Genomic DNA, 22,113 nt, shown 5'->3' with positions numbered 1-22,113 from the left:
GTTACCACGTGCTTTCGCGTGAAGGAGTCTCTTAATCGTGTACGTGGATGTCGTATGGTATTAATTATTAAATATTTCGTAATTATCTTTTTTTTGTAGATTACGTGCGTTCGTTCGTATACGTTTAGTGCTTGGAAAGAAATATGTCATTCTCTAGGAAATACTTCAAACGGATCCCGATTTATGCGGTAGAGAGCCACAATGAGGTGAGTTTATGAATGACCAACGTCTTCCTAGTTTGTTTACATCGCAACTTATTCTGTCCAAATTTCCTTGTTAGCACACCAGAGGCGCTACAAGCGTTTCAACTACCAATGACGAATTGGTCACGTGATCAAATGCGTTGGAAATTAAAATCGTGCGATGTTAAATTTAAACTGTGGTACAAAATTCGAATTTTTTTGTGAAATTTTGCATTGTTTTATTAGGTGCTACCATTCATTTATCGGTGTTTGGGATCGAAACACCTTCCGTTCGAAGGAAACGCGTTCGTGCATTTAGATTCGCATCCTGATATGCTTATACCGAAAACGATGTTGGCGAACACTGTATGGGATAAAAATCAATTGTTTAGGTATTTTAGATTTTTTATTGTTATTGATAATAAGCTTTATTTTATTATTGAATAGAAGCTGTTAAGAAAATTTAATTACTTGTTAAATATACTCTCTTATATATTCATTATAACGAACCTATTTTTTATTCTTTTTATTATTAATATTTGCATATTTTTCTCATTTAACGTATTATATCTTAATATATAAATAAGGTAAATATGCATAAAAGCGGAGCTACCCTCATTTCGATAATTTTTCAATGTGTTCTTAAGGTCACCAGTCTGGAGATTTTAATGATAATGGTAAATCGAATGTGTGGAAATAACCTCATTCTGAAAAAAATGTTGTCTAACAAACTTATTTCTGATTAAATTAAAATTAGATGTGGGTTAGATTAGGTTTTGTTGTTAATTTCGTTGTATTTTGTTGTCGTTCGTTGTTATCAGTAATCGAAATTAATGTAGAATATTTGAATACAACGATATGTTCTGTACTAATTGTGAGTCATCTTTTCTCGAGTTCTTTTTCGATCTCAGTAAGAAAGGTAAACAATTAAGGAATCTGGTTAACTACATTATATTAAATGCAAATAATGTGTAGAAAATTATATACTTTTGAGTAAACTCTTTTTTGATAATAACTCTTTCATAAAGTGACGCCAATTAAAACCTTCGCAACACTACTCAGGATGATGACAACATATATATTAAAAGATTATCAAAATTAGGGTTAGGTCTTTTTTATAAATAGTTACCATAAACAAATACAAACAAATACATCCAAAAATATTTTGGAAGACGTATCGCGTGAAACAGTTTAAATATAAAAAGAAGATCGAGTAGGACGCTATATTAAAAAAAAATTTGTACGTAGAAGGGACGAGGACATTTTCAATTTCAATAATTTTTGAGAAAATGGGTTCGTAAAATCATTCTTGAAATTAATTTTTACGTTTAAAAAATTATCTTTTTATTTCTAGATTTTAATCATTTATGAGATATTAAATTACATATCTTCACCAATAGTGAAATTAGCATCGAAAATTGGATGTTGCCTGCTGCATATGCCGGTCACTTTAAGCACCTTATCTGGGTCAAACCACCGTGGGCGAATCAAATGGTCGATGGCGTGACAACCTTCTTCATCGGCAAGCACAAGGACAACGGATCAATAAGGTAAGTTCTCATCGCATTATTTTATTTTTATTGCATGTCAAACTGAACCGTAGTTGTAAATGCACCATGAAAAACTTCGACGCTATAATGGATGTTAATCGTTACGTTGCATTTCTACATTGTGCAAACACATGAGTGCAAGCAATATATGTGCAATGATCATTTAATGCATATTTTTATCGATATCTGTACATTATATCACATGTTAGTAGAAAATAAGCATTTTCGGATATTGAAATATGTAACTTGTGAACGGCCTTTAAAAATAATGGTATTTATAATTATAAATGATAAAGATATGAAAACTTCTAATAAAATTATTAACCCTCCATAGGAAAATTGCATCGTTGACGAGCCAGGCAAAATTTCATCCTTGGATTTCTATTCTTTATAAAAACTCTTTTCTTATTTGCAAATATCTTTTTAACATTTGATAGCGAAGATATTGATAATTGTTCTAGAATTTTTTCAGGTTTTTCGAAAACATGGAATAATGAAAAAAAGTAGGCTTAGATAATAATATAAATTACCTAGTTTGCCTATGGGCGGTTAATAAAGAAAAATGGAATTGAAAAGGAGAAAGTGAGACGTTTCGATAATTTGACATGATATTTTTATTTTACAACGTGTAAAATAAGAATAACTATAGACCCATGACGAATCGTAAATTATATTTTCTGAAGGCGTGTTAGTTTGATTTTTTAATTACATTGTGCACGTGTCGTTTGATGCGTTTAGGATAACATGCGAAGCCATTCGTACATTGCGCAGAGATTAAGTTCCAGATAAAACAGACATTCACGATGCGCTCATCGTTTGGACCGAGAATTATTTTTCACTTCGTAAAAGCGAGCGAGGGTTAAGTGCCTGCTCTTGTGCCGATTAACATATATGAACATGCCACTTCGTATACATTTAGGATAGCTGTAGCATAATATTACATGTGTCCTCTCGTACCGAGACAAGCATCAGAAAATTGTCGACAGGTGGTACCAGTTTTGCTACCAAACGTTGCATCTTATTATCACCGTTGCTTGATCTCAGTTTACGTGATAACTTGTTGTCGAATAGTAAAACGGTATAATTAATTAAAACATTATAATCAACACTGTACAAGTATGTAAAATGAATCTGTTACCGGTGATGGAAAACAATGAATGTCAAAAATTTCATTTTCATTGAGATATCGTACTTATTGAACGAATCATGCTAGTGTTGTATATTAGTATTCTTTGGTTGAGTTTTCAAGGAACTAATTTCTTTAAAATTTCTTTAAAATTTCTTTAAAATTTCTTTAAAATACAGAAACTGTTTCTATACAAAGCTAGGTTAGGTTAGTAATAGTCAGTAGTTGGTGTTAAAATGCTGTGAATGAGAACGATAAAATCTAAGATGTATATTAAACGATTTCGTATTACATTTAAATTATATATATTGTCGTTTTAGAGAAAGTTGTTTTAACATTTTTCATGCTCGATTAATTATCGTAGATATTCATTACGGCAATATTGTTGCAATATTGGGCAAGTATTAGATTTGATTATTTTTATGACAGAAGTTACATAATTATTAGCTGAAACATGTTCAATGAAACAAGGGTGTGACGCAGCGACGAAAGACATAACAGGACGGTAATGCACATAAAATACTATAAGGTTTGAGAATGATTCATGAAGTATGTGTATAGTGGTTTTATTGTTCTGTCGTGGTTCTTTGTGCGCGCGTTATTCAACGATATGAATGATTGCTTCTCTGTTATGAACATGAGGTCTAATGCAGATATTTAAACTCGTATGTTACATCTATAAAGACGTAACATCGTATTTTATAACTTGATCACGCTGTAATTATATTCTGACCATAACGCGATACGTTCAATTAGCTGGGTAATTTCGTTTTAAATTACTACGACTAACACGACCATCTAAATCAATGGTAACGGGCTTGTCAGCTCCTACGTAATATATCTTGATTTAAATCCTGATCACTGACCTTTTATGAATATGACGCTCAAAAGTGTATTGTACATAGTATTACTCATCAACTTTGATAAGCATTTAATAAATTTCGAAATATTTGACATATATTTGGTAAATTAGTCGGTATTTTCAATCCCGTCTTTTTTAATTTCTCCTTTTTAATTACTGTCTATTTGTTTTTAATTTTAATCTCATTGTATGCAAATGGTCGAATATAATTTTGTTGTATTACTTACATTGATCGATACATTTCTCCGGAAGAGAAATCGAAATATTACTTTCACAGATTCACATAAACAAAAATATATTTCCATTCGCTTCCTAGATACATTAAACTTGTTATAAATGTTATAAAAGGCCGTGTTTTTTTTTTATATTCTGCACACGATATCCTGATGTAATGAAATTTTCAAGCAATGATCCCGCAAAATCTGATATATCGATTCTTTATCCATACACCTGTGATCTCGTCGCGAAAATAAGTATCGACTTGAATCAATTCTGACGAACACCGCGAAAGTCTTGAATATCGGTTTACATGGTTCGCGGAAGGTGGCAGACACGCGTCGCGATGAAAAGTCGTCACAGTCGGTTAATCCACGATGGAAGGGGTAAAACTTGGTTGACAAGACACGAGGGTGAGCGCGGGGCTGACCGAGGAGTGGTAAAAGGAAAAAGGCAGGTAAAGTAGCAAAGGGAAGCCGACACGGTGCGCCGTGGCGATATCTGCCAAGAAACTGGTGGCCGTGATGTAGCGCTCCGCTGGGACTTGAGTTATGTTTCTCGAATTACCGTGGATATATGTCCGTGTACCGTGAGTGAAGCACGCGAATTATGCCGTTGTCAAGACTTCTCCGTGTTCTCCGTGTGCTTCCATTCATTCCTTATCCGATGAATATTTTGATTACGTCGATTCCGTTGCCCCCTGTGACTATCTGGAATTCTAGCTGGCTATCCACCTAGATTGGAACAGACGTCCACAATTTTAACGTTTTAAATACTCGTCAGACGCTTAACGATTCGAGGAATCGGGTACATACAATTAAGCCGACCGCGGAATTATTTCTCGTCTTCTCATTCTCGTTATCTCCGAGCGATGAGTATCTTGGTCGTAGCTATTCTCGATTTATAGTCCGGTGTATAAACAAAATGAAATATTTTCATATTTTAACGTATATATATATATATATATATATATATATATATACACTTTAGACTTGCCACGTGGAAATGGTAATCTCCTTAATTTTTATGTTCGAACATACATACATATATGTACATATATATACTTCTCTGGGACAATTTGCGTATTTTATACATTTGATCGAGTTGGCGAGGAGAACTGTCGAGCACAAGCTATCAGAGAGGAAAAGTTTATATCTGATAGTTTTATATGAAACAAGAAAAGTTCACCCTTGATTAGACTTTAAACGCGTAAAACGTGTAGTAGCGTCTTGGATCATTAACTGTACGCGTAACCATTAAAGTGAATTACGACGGATACAATAATTTGCCAGTTACTAATAATTGCCTTCTCGTATGATCAGGATACCGTGGGTAGAATCTTCTTGATAAAATCTAAAATACGACGACATCGACCGCTTTTCGTCGAAGTTATACATATGTAATCGCGCGTACCCACGCGCAGGTGTCGATCGAAAGCGGATCGATTTGCATTGACGATCCACAGGATGCACGATTTTCTAACTTTCTCGATGCTCTGAATGTATTTTCTTTTTTTTTTCAATGACTTACATTACTGGATACGCGTAACAACTGATCTTCCTTTGATAGGGGATTATCACAACACGATCAAGAGTGATACCATTATTAAGATAAACTAGGATGAACTTTTTTTAATGGAAACAACGCATCGGGGATTGGCATTCGTCGACGCGTGGATTCCGATGAGAACGCCCGTGCTCGGATTTGGAATTACGTGATTTTTGCGTCAGGCTAATTACTGGAATCGCTAGCTCCCCGTAGACTCGATGCATTTGGCTGTACACTGGATATCTATATTTATTTCGACTTTGTAGCACGAGAGTATCATTTAAATTATTCTTCGATCAAACGCAATTTTAATTATTCGGATTAAAGCGTGGAATTTAAATTGTATATCGTATATTGTTATCTGGTTATTTAATTATTTGGTAAAATGAGATTTACACATCTTCGATGGTAGAAAGAAATTTTTCTCAACCTCCACGTGTTTCCGTTTTCCATTCACCTTGATTCGCCGGTGACTCTCTTTTTCGTTGTCGTCAAGGAAAGGCTCAAGAAGCTTGCTTGTGGGGGGATCGCGACAATGGACAATGGCGCAATAATCTACAATAGAGATCCGCTTGGAGATTCCGTGTCGAATGAATAGGGTCCCTAGGACAATCATCTCGTAAACTCGGTTTCTTTGCACGCCCCTCCCCTATCGTTCCGCGGTGTGTGTTCTTTCGTTCCATATTTCACGTTTTGTAGTTCTGCGGACGCAAGAATCACCTACTTATGCGAAGTTGTTCTAACTAAGGAAGTTCCCTCCCTGTGTTCCATCGTGGGCAACGTGACCTACGCTACTTCGCGTCTGCTTACCGTAGTTCGATCAGCCAGCAAGTTGCTTTCGTTGTTCGGTGCCGATAATGAAAAGCATGCGTAGCATCTAGCTAACAAATTACGCTAATTTACAGAACACCGAGCGTTTTTCGTTCTACCGGGGAAAGTTTAATTTAACTTGTTTGGGCTATTACGCGTAATCGTTTTCTTCGATCGCACGCGTTACAACACGCGAGATTTTCTCTGAATAAACGCTATCAAGCCTCTCTTAGAGAGATTCCAGGCTATCTTCAGATAACGATACTCCTTCGGAATTCGCGGAATGTGATTCGCACGAAAACGCTTACGTAATTGGGACCTTTCCGTTCTTTTACGTCCGGTACCACGACCACAGAGATCTCAAGCATTCCTCGAATTTCTGGAAAAACAGCACCGATGTCACGGAATACGCGATCGGCCTAATGTGTCCCCATACCTAGAGCATAGGAGTAAATACCTGCCGTGACTGAGAGACCCCGCGTCTCGGTTCTTTGAATACCGGTATGGTAGAAGCACGTCGAGATTTTCACTCGGTGTCTTAATCGCATAACTTGTTCTCGGTAATGCAAGCGAGGCTTATATTTCCTGCCTTTTTTCACCGAGAACGTTTATCAACACATTAGAAACGCGAGCCGGAGGAAAGTTCACGGGTTGTAGAGCACAAATTGCTCTACGCTTCGAAGTTTGAACGACTGTCTTTGTCGAACTCCTCGACGAAACGTTGACCGCTGCATTATTTACAAATTGCGTCTGTTATGCGAATAATTCTTTACGGAAGCGTTCAAATTCACGCGTGAAATTGGTTCTAATTAAATTTTCCACCCTTTTCTTCTGATTGTTGCTCGAATATTTATCGCGCAAGTGTTTTTACGATACGCGTTTAAGAATACTCGCGTGGAATTTCAATTTTTCTTCCCCTCGAAGAATGTGAAAATCGGTCGTATCGTGCTTCCTATTCATTAATGTAGATTCTTCAGTCGTTCTTACATGATATTACGATAAGTTGGAGTTGGGAACTTTCATTTTCTAGTGTTTTTCATAGTGCTTTCTAAACTTTAGCGCGCTTATAAACTTTTTCATAAAGATTCGTCGTAAATGTATGTTCGAAGAAAGAGAGTTCGATCTCTTCTTTATTAAGTTAGGAAAATTCTATAACTTGATTTTCGTATAAATCTCTAATGTGTCGAACTATGGTAACTTGATCGAGGATTTCATATAAAAAACGATCTTTCAAAATTTCTATCTTTTTTCATAATAGCGAAAAGATACTCTGGCATCTCTAATTTCTATTCCATACATTTCCATTACTTTAAACAAAATATTCATCGCTACATTTTACGTAATTTCTGTGAATGTATCTGTAATTATATCGCAGAAGGATTACGTACCTAGGTATGCGAATAAACCACGAAGTTGTGAATCTCGCGATAAAAGTTTTTATACAATCGGTTAATTTTCATTTGACCGTAAGCTAACACGTAGATTACTTTTTGTCATTTTTAACGATTCGTGTATCATCGTTATTATCTAAATTACCAAAAAATTTCACAGTGATCGTCTTGTTCGAACTGCTTTATACGAAAATCGAAAAAATACGATGCTTTAAAAAAATTCATTGTCTTCGATTAAAAATTTTCATGTATATTGAAATATTTTAAATAACAAAGTCCCTGGCTACACAAAGCTTACACATTGAAAAAATCGAATTAATTCCATCGTGTCTGCCGTCCGTCGTTCTTACGTACCCCTGTACATAAACCCGGTGAATTAAATTTCATTATATCGCGCTTTTCGAATAACAATAAACGCAGCTGCTAATTGAAATCCCTTTCGTCGATTCTCTTTTGCACGCTTTGCTCGTCGATCTTATCCAATTTTTACGTCCGTGGTTGTTGCGAAAGCGAACGTCGAACATTTTTACAGCTGACGCGAGAAGCTATCGGTTTCAGCGAAGGTCGCGTGCAATTAACATAAACGCTTCGTGCAACCTGAAGGCGTGACGTCGCAGATCCGAGTCGATAACGCATCGTGACTGCATCAGGCTACATCTGCACGTGCATCGCGTGTACCGCGCGGTGAATTTGTTTCGTGAGGTCGCGAGATTCCTAGGTGAACGCTAGAGAGACTGGTGTCGTCCAATTGGTAGCCTTGATTTCTATGGCATCCAATGGTCGACGATGGTACACTTTCCAGGAAGAGGTGGCCCAACTATCGCTGTGCCGCTAGAGTAGGAGGACAGAGGTTGCTCGAGGTGGGAGAAATTCTAGTGGATGGTGAACGCAATCGTCAGCCATCGAGATTTTTTTTCCATTACCATTACGCGCATTGTATATCGTCATTGACCACTGCCAAAGTAGAATAGGTGTTAGGTATAATTTTTCGTTTTTCCATTGTTCTCTACGACGCCTCAATATAGGTTTGCATGTTAGAATTATACGTTAAAAATGTACATTTCTTAACAGAGTAAAGGATAATTCTATGGGTAGTTATCAGCGTGTGTTATTGAATAATTCTCGTCGTAGATTTACGAGAGGTATTATCTCAGTACTCCGTTATCTTGATATCTTCTCTTGGTATCTTAATTTTCAAAGTTGGCTTCTATTAGCTACAGATTTTATTTCAATTTCATTCTATCATTCCGAGCTACTAATTTCACGGCCACTAGAGATTCCTTTTATCCAGTCGTCTTCCACGATATAACGCAGTACGCGTTGTCGAGTTTCGAGGAAGTTATCGCTCATTTACGAATAGAAATGAATTCACCGTGGATTCGATCAGCATACGATCGTGGTATCCCTATCTGATGGCTTATCGCGATTCAATTATTTCCCGTAGCGGTTACTATCTGATTCCATGGTGCGGTCGATCCATCATCATTAATGCCGGTGAATGAAAGCGTACAAGTACATTTTGAGGAATGGAAGGGCAATAGGACGGGGCAATAGAAACACCTATACCCCAGGTGCAGCAGGTCCGGTGTAATCGGCGCGAAGAAATAAAAGGGTGTTGGTTTAAAGAGTGGTGCACGAGGTGATGGCAGGTCAGGGCCGAGAAGGTAGCACAGGAACGTGTCTCAAGTCGCAGGAGCGTGGGCGCCAGTTGGCATATCACGATCGTCGTCAGGTTGCTCTACACATATCGCCGGTTCTTGGTGAAAAGAACAAAAGGGACCGCCACCGACGTGGACCAATCGCGAGCATGGTCGCGGCACGACTCGACCCCGAGGAATTAGTAGCATCGACCTCGCAAGGGGATCGGTTCCTAGGGATCTCGATCCTCCTACTCCTCCCTTCTCCGTCGTGGTCGCTCGTTGTTTCTTCCCCGTCGATTGATTCGTCGTGGTTGCCTCCTAATTGATCGTTAGCCGCGTAACACCAAGGCGACTACGTGGTTGCCTGGAAATGTTCCCGATCGGTTCTCGAACGAGAGCTCGCACACAGGGATCGATCCGTACGTGGGATCTTGGAACGTTTCTCGGTGGTAGTTACGTGCGAACTCGCGGTTAATTGCGATTGCACTATATGATTGAGGGCGAGAGATCTGTAGAGGATCTGTAGAGGATTTGTAGAGGACTGTAAGATAGAATAACGATAACTTGCTGTTGCAAATCGTCAAATATATTTAAAAGAATTAAATAAATTAATAAACATAAATACTGTCGAGAGACGCTTGTACAAACGTATTCGCTAAGACATTGTATAATTGCTCGCTGATAACTCGTAGATATTGATCGATAATCCGTAGATACTCGGTATATACCTATTCGTCCACGATCGTGTCAATTTATGCTGGTCGGGGAAGCGCCGGAAAATTCAAATTTGTCCTTGTTCGACGGGTGTCCGTAGCGGCGACACTGTTTTGCCCGGAGTGTATTTATTATTACGTTACGTGTATCCTAACGATCTCGATACTCCGAGGCAAAACAACAATATGATTTGAATTGTCCTTTACTAATGTGCCGCTACAACCCCCGCCCCTATCAGTGATAACGTTTTTATTAAGTTATATTTATAAAATTGTTTACACTATTTTGTCCTTGGTCGTCGCTATTTTAAAAGTTACCGATACATCCTGTGTCCGATAATTTACAACTCTTAACCGAAACTTGCCTGAAACTAATCGGAAAATCGTACTCTTCGGCCAGACCGCGTAACATACTTATTCCTGGTATTTTCTTCCGTTGTTCGCACGCTTTCGTCTCAGACATTCGATTTTTGCTACACTTATGTTGCTGCGAACTGCTCTTTTAATAGTGCACCTCGTGATTTTCCGTTCCTTCACTTCTTGTAGATTTTCGGGTTCTGCAGCGGGAATACTTTTACTTTGACTTCGCAGAGGTTCCCATAGCTTTAAAGCCATAATTTTTAAATCGATGCTCCCGCTTATCATTTTTTGTCTGCTCCACTCGATGAACTCCGTCGATCAACTGTTAAAAGGAAGTTATCGAATTTCTGGGAACCTCCTCCTGCATCTGCGACTTCAATTACAAGTAAATTATGTCGATCTGCACATCCTTGGGGTAAGGTCGAGAAAGCTCGACCAGAAGTGCTCCTTTCTGTCTAATAAATATATTAGTTGGAATATACGCATCCTGTTCGACGATGAACACTTCGACGTATACTTGATAGGCTGGTTTTTTTGACCAAAATGTCCCTTGTATTAATCTTATAGCTTCTATCCATATATAAACGTTCTCTTTTACTCCGGTTCACAATATAGAGCACTTGTAGAGGACTGTAATATAGAATAACGATTACTTGCTGTTGCAACCCGTCAAATATATTTAAAAGAATTAAATAAATTAATAAATATAAATACTGTTGAGAGACGTTTGCACGAACGTATTGGTCAAGACATTGTATAATTGCTCGCTAATAACTCGCACATATTGATCGACAATTCCCAGATACTCGGTATATACTGATTCGCTCGCGATCGCGTCCGTTTATTTATACTGATCGCGGGAGAGCCGAAAAATTCAAATTCGTCTTTGTTCGACGGTTGTACGTAGTGGCGACATTGTTTTTCCCGGAGGTTATTTATCATTACATTACGTGTGTCGTAACGATCTTCATACTCCGAGGTAAAACGACAACATGATTTGACTTATCCTCTACTCATGTGCCGCTACGGATACTATCGCGATACGCGTGCGTGTGCGCGCAAACAAATAAATCTTTTGTCTAAACACTCGGCTAGACTTGAATAGCGTCGGCGATATTAAGAAGGCGAGATGTTCGAGCGTTGCTTCTAATTGATTCTACGATTGGCATACGAATGGGTAGAGCGTTACACGCGCGTCGTAGAATGTATACGCATCGTTGGACATTCAGAATGGCAAAGTTGTGACAAAGGTCGAGTTTGTTCGTTGCACTTCATGGTCCGGTTTCGTTGGAATTTAGCGGGTACGCGGCCGTACTTAGGCTGTTTGTCTCGTTGCGAGATCACGGTTGAAAAACTTGACTGGAAAGAAAACTTTGCCGCGGTAACTTGAATGACAATTAGAGCAGGATCGGATGGAATTTAGGCCGCCTGGTCCGATCAGGCACGCACGCTTAGCCGGAAGCCTATTAAGCTGGAATTTCATAATGGGGGAGTGCCTGTTGACTATAGTTTCGATGGGTTATGCAACTTTCGCTCGTTACGGCGAACAATCGGCTTTCCTTCCGACGCGTATCTGGATTATCCATTCATCCACGTTTTGCTACAATTAAAACATCGTAAACGCAAGTTTATGCGTTTTATGTTTTTTTTTTTAGTGTTTCAACGTAGCGCTTAGACGATAGAAGAAATTGAATATAAAAAAGGTAAAAAATCCAATTTGATTTCCCTATTTTCAATTTTTATTAGAATCAAATAAAATGTGTTTTTCTATCGACTTTCACGAAAAAACGAAACGAGCGAACACGTCAGAATCTTTCGTATTGAATTATACGTGTATGGAAACGAGCGAGAAGTTGATTTCAAAATGCAACAAATAATTATGCATAATCAACGTTGGTGGATGTGTGCGTACGAGAGAAAGGGGAGTCCGATGCCTGATTTCTTCGAGTCCAGAGCAGATGTTTGTTAAGTAGAGTGCCGTATACGATACACGTAACTTTGGTAAATGTAATTCCAAGAAATTACAGATACGTTTAACGCGAACAATAATGCATAAGGTCTCGTTGCCATGAGCATTGCGCGACCGGGGCCTCGCGTTTCCTCCCCCAATTACATTCGATTCTTGGTATTACATACGTTCGCATGACTCGTTTTTAGATTCCTCAACAGAGATACGTGTATTGCCGGGAGGTCCGATCTGGATGATGATGATTATGATGATGATGATGAAGATGATGATGATGGAGATGGTGATGGAAATTGCGATCGTGACGGACGGTAAATACGTACATCTGTCCCTGAATCCCGAAGTGTAGTGTGTAGAATTAAGTTGTGTTTACGGTGTGAATGATACCTTAGCAACTATAAAGGATACTGGCATATACCCGAAAAAAGTGCTACGCGAAATAAGCAGCTGGTGTAATTGCAGTTACGGAAAGGATATAATTGCGATGGCAAATACCATACAGCGTGTTACGTTACAGGCCATATATACGGCTTGCGAAAGTTTTCATCTTTACGCGTGTTTCTCCTCCAATTTCTCAACTCGAAGTTTCAAAGCTAAAAACCGATAATGTCTAGAGAAAAAATTTCGTTATTTTGTTACTTCGTTACAGTTTCACTCGCTCGTAACGCACGAAACCCGTAAACTTATCGTAAATCACGCTCAAGTATCGCGTTACGTTGCGTATTTCTATATTTTTCGTTTCAAGCGTTAACGACAGACGGGAATGTCTTCTAGCGAATAATCCGAGAAACAAACATTCGTCTTGCCCGTACCAGTTTCTTAGTCCGTGATGTAATAAGATCGAATATTTTAAGACATCGATCAAACCGTGCTATCGTTTCCTGTTTAATATTTCTTTTGCGAGAAAAGAGCGAAATAAAAGAAAGGAATTCCATCGTTTATCGATGCATACGCGCAGTCTCGATTATCCGTATCAGTCCGGTGCATTCGAAGCCGAGCTATACGCAATTGAAATACGAAGACAGCTGTATTGCATTTACCGTCAATAGAGCCGCGCTAGTATTATGGCAGATCAAAATCATACAGAGAACCGTATTCACGTATATCGCTCGACCGGCTGTGTGTTTTGCAGACCTCTGAATGATTACGGGTAATGCCCGACCGATTCCATACTCGATACCCGATAAAGAATAAGAGCAAAATATCTCACGTGGCTTGTCTGGACACCGGCGATTCGTTGAATGCACGCTCGAGAATGTCACGTTACAACGAGTTTACTATCTGACTTCGAACGAGGTCGCCTTGTCAGAAGCAGCCTTGCAAGGCTGATACCGCGTCAACCTCGTACCTACGCGGAGAGAACGGTTATTTTAGCCCGCCTCTAGAAAAATTGCTTCCCACTAGAGCAGCACGCGAGACTAGCGCGAACAGGAGAGAGAGAAAATGTATGGCATTCGAACTGCGGCTGCGCTCGCGAACGCACAATGTTCGAAGGAGGCCGGACAACCCTGCGTTTTTATATTTCTTCGCGTAGTATGGAGCAACGTATATCGATGGTTCTCGTTCACGCTCATGCGGTTACCAATAGTCACGATCGGTCCATATTTAAATACCAGACGGCCGTATTAGATCTCGACTCTATTATTTCATCAACCAGATGCGTAATAAAACTGGCTGTCGAGTAGTAACAGCTTGGAATTGAAATGCACCGTTGTGCAATCTCGTTGTTCCTCTTGGTACATCATAAATCTGAAAGCCCAGCTGTTCGTAGTCTATCAGAAGTAATCGTTTCGATTTTACACGCGATACCGAACAAAACTGTTCGTTACTATCAAATTCTCTGTCAGTAGGCACACAATCGTACGTCTCGACTTTCTTATATCGTACGATACGTATTACCTGTATCGGAGCAACGTCATTCCTGAAAAAGCATCTTGTTCGAACCGACCACTTCATATTTTTCTCTGACGTTATATTTGCACAAGGAATCGATGTTTCCACCGGATCTAAAAGGGGTTTTCAGCTATAGCGAGCCACGTTCCTCGGTGACGAAATTATACGGCGGATTATCTGGTCGCCTCGTTGTCGGCACGGCACTGAAAGCGAACGTACGCTTGGTTTTTGATCTTACCGCGACGATTTGTACCCGCGATCCACGTAAGAAGAACGTGCCCCGTTCTCTTGGCCTGGCGAAGGGGAAGTGTCCTCTCTCCTCCTATCTCTCTTTCCACCGCTTTTTCTCCGTTCCACGAGAAGAGAAGAGAAGAAGCGAAGGGAAGAGAAAGAGAGGAGAAAGAGAAGAGGAGTCCGTGGGTAAGATCCGCTGCCGTCTCTCAACCGTTGACAAATAGTCGTCGTGGTCTTTTCCACGTATAGAGTATACGCGCAGCCTTCTGGTGCGCGGTTATACGCGGCCTGGCTCCCGCCATGGGCTTTCGCGATTTCTTTTTCACCCTCGTGCGTTTCACCATGCGCATAATTGCCGGTGGGTGTCTCGCGTGAAATGCAGCTGCGCGCATGCACATTCAGACGTCTGTCAAGACACCGGGGACGTTCGTGCGTAGGCAGCCGATGCCACGACGCCGGGGATAAGATCGGCCCCGAGGCCCGGTGATCCTACCGTTTTTTCTTTCTTTTTTTCCACTTCTTCTCTTTTCCTTTCTTTTCTCGATCTCCGATCGGATCGCAGGAAGAAAGATACCGGCCGAATTGTAAATTCATAATTTCCTCGAGTATCGCGTTTCTTCTTAACTCCTCCCGTAATCAGTCCAAACTCGAGAGAATTTCGTAAGCGTGTCGCCACGAATTATAGCCTCCTCGTGTGTCATCGTGCGTCGCGTTATAGTATTCGATGTTTCTTCGTTTTCTTTCTCTCGCGTCTGGGTGGTTTCTGTGAATATAAATGAATTTCTTATGAAGGGCGAAGATAAGATTCATCGTGATAAGTACGTTGGTAGATATCGGTTTATCGTTTTCGATGATATCGTTTCTTACGATGTTTATCTGTAATACCGTGACGCTATGTGCGTCCTGTTAAAAAATGCGTTTCGGTATTGGTATCCTCGCGTCTGAGTTTGCGTGTAGTCCTCTACTTTATTCGATAAAATCTGTACCAAGGTATGCTACGTGTAGCTCCTAGCTAAGTTTTCAGGTTTTATCGATTCGTTCGTAGAAATGTTTCAACACATAAAACCTAAATGATATAATTTTATGATTCTTCTATTGACTATACTTACTAAGGATTGGCGCTAAGTACAAGAGAGATCAAGTGATGTATTGTCATCAATGATTGGTGCACATCGTACTCAATAAAGATTGCACAAGATTGCATTCAATAAGGATTGCTCTATCTTATTAAAGAATAATCGACTTGGGCTCGAAAATACCGTACAACACTTGTCGGTAACCAAGAGCTATTCTACATTAAGCAGCATTATTAGATAATGGGTGACCGTGCGCTGTGTACTTTTCAACAGAGGTTATTATTAATTTCTGTGTCTTCAATTTTTACAAGTGTTGGAATTTTGCCTTGTACTACTCCAATTACTCCTTGGATGGCGTATATTGTATGGTTCATCAGTAGCCATTGACCGTCATTCTGAAATTTATGTGATCGTTATTACTACGTGACTACCACTACGTTTCTACGATTTCTCTTCTGATCGGTATTGGGAAATAATTTATCAGCCCACGAGCTTTCCTTCGGCAATACCATTAATAAATTATACTTCTCAGAATATCTCACTGTGCCAGTAATGAAATTGATATGTGATTTCTCTGTATGTACGATCCTCCTTTTCGAACGCGCTGTTAAGAGGCCAGCCATTCGCAAGATTTATTCATTAATGTTTGCTACAAAGATGTACAAGAAGCAAGAGCACATCGTTGATAGAGCGAAGGTGTCATAATTCATCAGACTATATCCGGGTGTTTAGATTTGGCGTAAGGCATGTAGTCGACGGTGGTGGTACTTGGTGCGCACTAACTCGGCTATACGATAAATTCCGGCTGGCTTTGGATGACGTATAGCCGTCCTCTCGTTGCGAGTGTATTAGGCCATGTTGTAAATCTCGAATTCTTTCTGGCGTTGCACGTGAAATAAGGGGAAAACTGCAACGTGTTAGCAAAAGGAACAGCGTCGGGTATGAGACGCACGCAAGAAAACAAAAATGAGTTAACGAAAGGGGGAACAGAGATGAAAAGAGAAAATGTAAAGGAGAGAGAGAGAGTTTCGTCTAGCGCAAAGCTCTTCGAGCAGAAAATGATGGATTGGTAGCTTATTCGGTGACTTTCTATAACAATCTCGTAATTTTGGGGCTGTGTAATTTTACAAGCAACGAGTCTGTGCACAAAAGTACGAGATTCATAACGCTGTCACTATGAAGTGGCTTCCCGTTTTTCCCTTTTACCAATGGACAAGCTTCGTAATGTTCTCTAGTGAGATTCCATGAAATCTCTGTAGAAGTTTAGAGTGAATCCATTAGCGGGTGACAGCACGCGAAATTAAACGTTAGAGTTTAACCGAGAGTTAACGCTATTAGGAGATACGAGAAGATTTATATTTTTGTGGTAGGCTTGGTTTTCACGTTCCTATCAGGCAAAATGATCGTTTGATTTATCGAAAAATGTGAAATCGTCTGAACAACTTGGTCTATGTATCATTTCGTTTCTTAATCTTCGCGTGGACAGCGAAGTTTTGTGCTGTTTTTAAAAATACTATTGTTCCTCGTACATAGATTGCAACTATTTGCGAGCACTCACATTTTTATAAATAATAACTAATGGAGATTCGTCCCACCCTTCCTATATAAAATATAGATATTACAATGAGCGCTCTACTTTGCATATTTTATATACCTTTACATATTATTACACGTTTTATATATTCTTGCATTTCCATATGTATAATAATTATCTATTTGTTAAACGGTAGACAGATTACTTTCAGGATTCCAGTAATAATCCGGACAATTATATTTAAATTATTAAATTTTTAAGGTACCACTTGATCTAAGATCCATTAAATCAACTCGCTTCAATTAAAGATTTTATAAATGCAACGACCAGGGTAACGATTGTTATAATTAGCACTCGAACTATATGAAGTTCGAATTTTATATTACTTTGTATATGAAGAAACTTCTTGAGTCTTGGAATTAACTTTGGTTTTAGAATACGTGTTGAACCTAATCCCATCCTCGTGTCTGTAACGCGAGCTACGTTTAGAATGACGAAGTTGACACAAGGTATTTTCTCTAATCTTTCACCGTAAGATTCATTCCAGCTTGTGTCTTCTGCGCATATGCTCCCTATTTAGTTGGTAATTAATTATGAAATATGCGCGTAATATTTGTTTCTGCGCAAGACTTAGGTATATTGTACGTTTAGCGGGAACAAGTCTTTAAAGTCTAAACTTACATCCTATTCATCAATTGATATTATTAGAACTATCGCCAACACTGTCGCATATGCGTTGCACACGACACTTTGATTTGACCCTTTGTAATCTAGTCTCGAGATACAGGAATCAGTCGTACGGCATTCTATCGGAAACCTTTTACTTGTTTTAAGTAGACCGGTTTCTACGTTGTGCTCATACTGAAAGCAAGGAACATTTGATGTAATATATGCACATTTTCATACATTGTAGTACGCGTTAGGGTCGTTATATAAATTAGCCTCAAAGTTGGTTTACTTAAGAATAAATTAAATATTTAAATGTGAAAAATGTCGCATTGCAAAACGCTATATCGGGATATGTAATTATTGTATAACATAACAGTATAAGATATTTATCGAACTTTTTGTTCAGCATCTGAAATAACATCTGACATCGTGTTTACTGATTAATGACGACACTCTTTAACTCTTCATGCTGGTCATTTACATATATGTATCTATGCATGTCGCGTGTCATTCATATACTTAGACCCCTGTCAACGGCTATATTTCATCCCCAATATTTATTACTTGTTTATTTATAATATGAATTTTGAATTATTCCCCGAAACATCGATATGTCGTACTCAGGATTGAAATTACATTAGTATCCGTCTAACCGACTACGGAAATATTGTTACGATGATCGATTTATCGGTAATTTATATGTTTGCTTGGTTGCACGGTTCTCTTCGGCTAATATCTGGTTAAATATACACTTCAAACGAAGGACAATAATTCTTCATCAAACGCGAACGAAATTATCTGGATCCCGTTTCAACGGCGCAAATTTGGATGCTAATATTTCCCAGATGTCACGACGCTCATATATCGTTTCCTAGAAACGAGATGCGCAGCGTTGGTTGGCATTCCTTGGCTCTCGCAGCGAAAGGTTGCTCTCTGAGTTATTGCCGGCGCATCGATCCGAGTTTTCACTTGAAACTTCACCGGCTAAGCGGGGACGGATACCTTCGCCATTCCGCTGCTCGCGAGCGCTGTCCTGGTTGTTTATTATGCGTTTGTCTTACTTACGCACCGACCGCGATTTATTACCCGGGTACACCTAAGTTTTCTGTGAACTACCCCGAGACCTCTCTCGCTCGTAAATGCTGACGAGCCCGCCAGCTTCGACCACGAACGTATTTGGAATCGCTAGGCAGGTTGCAAGAAGAGAAAATTGCTCATTGTTCCAGATTTGATCTTTTCTTGCTACATTGAACAGACTGCTGCTTTCGACGCCAAATACGTATAGTCGCTTCGCGGACGAACTGACGTTTCCGATAGACTCTTCGCTTTCTTTTTCAACGGAGTCCTTTAAACATTTCTTTTTAGCATTTTTCGTCACACAGTAGAAAGTTTAGATTAAGTTTATTATGATTTCTTCCTTACTTTAATTCATCGACCGTAGAAGGAACATTTCCTATCGAACATACACCAACGTACAGTCGAATGTACAGTGCAGATAAATGAGTGATAAATAGACTTCGTCAAGAAGAAGCTATCAGTCAGCCTTCCTATTAATTTCTGATCAACAGGAGATCGGTTGTTCGATGCTTGTCATTTGCAACCAAATGTCATGTTCGATGATTAGATCGACACGTTCAGCGTGTATCCAATCACCTCTGGAAATCACGAAACAACGATTATCTGATCCTTTGGCATCGACACAGCGTGATTCTATTAAATTTTAATTTTCAATACTGGACGCGATTGGAATAACGTCGATTATCGAATCTGTTGATCGAACGATCCGCGACCTTCTATCGGCTTCCGCTTTTGAAGCGACTTCGAGGTGGTTGGTGGAGATCGTGTGCTTGTCAGAAAGGGAAAGAACAGAAACCAGGAGAATTGCGCTTCTTCTCCGCTTTGTTCGTTTCCCCGGATCAGTCTTCGTCGACCGGTAAACCTCGCGTTTCCCTGATAGCGTATCGTAATTAACGACTAATTACCGTCGACTCGTTATTTAATAGAGTTGGAGCCTTTTCTCGGGATTCACCTCGCGCTGGATCAACTGGTTCAACTTCACGAGCGCTCTGGTTAGCGTTAATTAGTCGCGCTCGTTTCGACCTTCGGTGTACCTTGTTAATTATCGTCCAAACGATCTTCCGGATCTATTCAACCTTCCTGCCTGCTTCTCGGAAGGATCCTAGAGAACCAGAGAAGACAAGATCGTGGCGGACGTGCGCCGGGACATATTTATTTCTGCCGGTGCCGATTCACTTCTTTTCTCCCACGGTAACGCTGCTCCGTTTCTATTTTCGCGGCACAGCCACCAGTTTAACACCGGCGTTAATCGACAGCGCTGGCAATTAAACATTGACGTATCGCCCCTGCCGTTGAATGCGAGAATCGATCAGACCGAGCTGTAACGAGCTTCTCCCCTTCCAAAGATATTTTGCCGATGCATGAAAGACGGTCGATGAGAACAGCGCTATTGTCGTTACGCACTCGTCCGTGTGTAGTGATGAACTTGCGCAATAGGCAGTAATTATGGAAAAAAGTAGTCTTTTTCTTGATTGTATCATTGTTATTAGCTAATACTTGGGAGTGCAAGCACGTAAGGCGTTAGATGGGAATAAGAGGCAAGAGATAAGAACGTGTAAAGATGATTTATGACGAATATCCGATATCTATGGTTCTATGAGTGCGCTAGAAATAAGACGTTTCTAGAAATTACAAAAATAACAATTTTAGGGAATATCTTAGGAAAAACTTTGTGGAATAACGAAAGAAGGGAAACGCAATACGGAGAAGATTAATGGTATGAAAGAATAGAATATTAAGCAAACAAAAAAGAAACAATCATATAACAATATTGCTATAGATCCGTTTCCGTTTGATCCTTTCGAAAGTTTCCATTGTATCATTTAAATCGATGCGGTCGTTGACCATAAGAAAGCAAAGATATTTCGAAGAATAGGTGATAGAAATAATGTTCGAAAGATAAATACTAAGCGTAGTTTACAAGTTTTACTTTTACTTTCTCGAATAAAGTACACGAATAGCATGGCAAAAGCTTCGAATGGATTTCACACTGTAAAATAAACATTTATAAGGTTGATCGAAGGAGCAGTTATACGTAGCTAGAACATCTTGTAAAACGAGTAATATTTAATCTATCGTCTTGCATAAACTTTACCGAACGACATTCGTCTTTTCTGTTAGCCAACCACGCACTGTCTTTTAGCAAAGTTCGAACATATCCGGTTGCATAGACGTTCAGCTTATTATTCTTCCTTCTTCGAAGAGCCGCATGGTTGTGTGCAGTTTAGAAAGAAAATCTAGAAGAGCTGCCCTAGCCAGGCGAATACGTGGGCGAATGTATACCGAAGATGGGCTGAAGAAGTGAATCGGCGGGGCTTAGGCAAACAATTCAACTTATCTCATGAATCAACGTTTGATCCCTGGGAACGAGTTGTTCATCGAACAGCCATTTCTTGTGCCTCTGGTAGTCAGGTTATTTGAAAAAACAGGAACGTTACTTGAGAAAGCAAACGACCGCATGGTTAGCGAGTGGGTGCTAAACTATCTGCGACATGAGTATTCGATTAACCTCGTGAACTCTGTCTAACGCCCGGAAAAAACGAGGAATATCTTCTTCTTATTTGAATTTCGCTTTCTAACATCGATGTTTTGGTGCGTTCGTGATAATTAGCGTCGTGGTTAGTTTACTGTTTTATTATTCCATTCGGTTGGTCTTGGTTGCATCACGTACAGTTTACGATCGTCTACAAACTTTACGCTCGAACCTTACGAAAGAAATAGTTTTTCGTGTCCTTCGTTTGTAATTTATTAATCGAGTATTATCCAGCCAGCTTAACTACTAAAATAATTGTCCGACCAGTGAAAGGGAAATCCGTCGATCAAATCGGTAGACGGTAGAATTAACACGTTCATTGCCACCTGGAGCTGTTCGTGATAGGGAAACTTTTATTAAGTGAAAAAAAAAGTAATCTTTGTTACAGCTGTTTATCTGGCTTTTCTTTATATAAGTAAATCAATATTTACTTAAACTATAGTTCGATTTAAAGTATCATCACCACGCGTTTAACACCATTTATCGTTTGCCTTTTTCTAAACACAGAACGTGTTGGCCATCCACTTGACGTTCTTCTCTGCGAATAGGTAAGCATTTGAAAGTACGTAATTTAACTGTCATTTTCGACTTCGCAGGTTTCTATACGTTTCTAATCCTATTTGACAGCTATACTCCTAATAATCGTTTCCTCAAAGGCAGGCACGTTCGATGCGTAAAAACTAAGGCAATTCCTTTTAATGCCGTAGCATAGTAACGGATGTAGTTCTTCTAC

General features: G+C 39.4%; 1 protein-coding gene across 2 annotated transcripts in view; it reads left to right on the top strand.

Moving 5' to 3' along the window:
• Positions 1–5: 5 nt before the first annotated feature.
• LOC117235097 (UPF0489 protein C5orf22 homolog) overlaps positions 6–22,113 on the top strand; it is a 1,027,617-nt gene continuing 1,005,509 nt past the window's right edge. The window contains exons 1-4 of one of the 2 annotated variants that reach the window (XM_033496821.1): positions 6–39; positions 100–206; positions 429–574; positions 1,583–1,732. In XM_033496821.1, coding sequence (XP_033352712.1) covers positions 144–206; positions 429–574; positions 1,583–1,732 — 359 coding nt within the window. In that variant the 5' untranslated portion in view covers positions 6–39; positions 100–143. Of the gene's footprint in view, positions 207–428; positions 575–1,582; positions 1,733–22,113 lie in introns of both variants that reach the window. The other variant, XM_033496820.1, reaches the window with a different exon arrangement.

Source organism: Bombus vosnesenskii, unplaced genomic scaffold, assembly GCF_011952255.1.
Source record: "Bombus vosnesenskii isolate JDL3184/JDL3185 unplaced genomic scaffold, Bvos_JDL3184-5_v1.1 scf7180000013314, whole genome shotgun sequence".
Classification (NCBI taxonomy): domain Eukaryota; kingdom Metazoa; phylum Arthropoda; class Insecta; order Hymenoptera; family Apidae; genus Bombus; species Bombus vosnesenskii.
The sequence above is the reverse complement of the archived record's forward strand: the minus strand, read 5'-3'. Positions and strand labels throughout refer to the sequence as shown.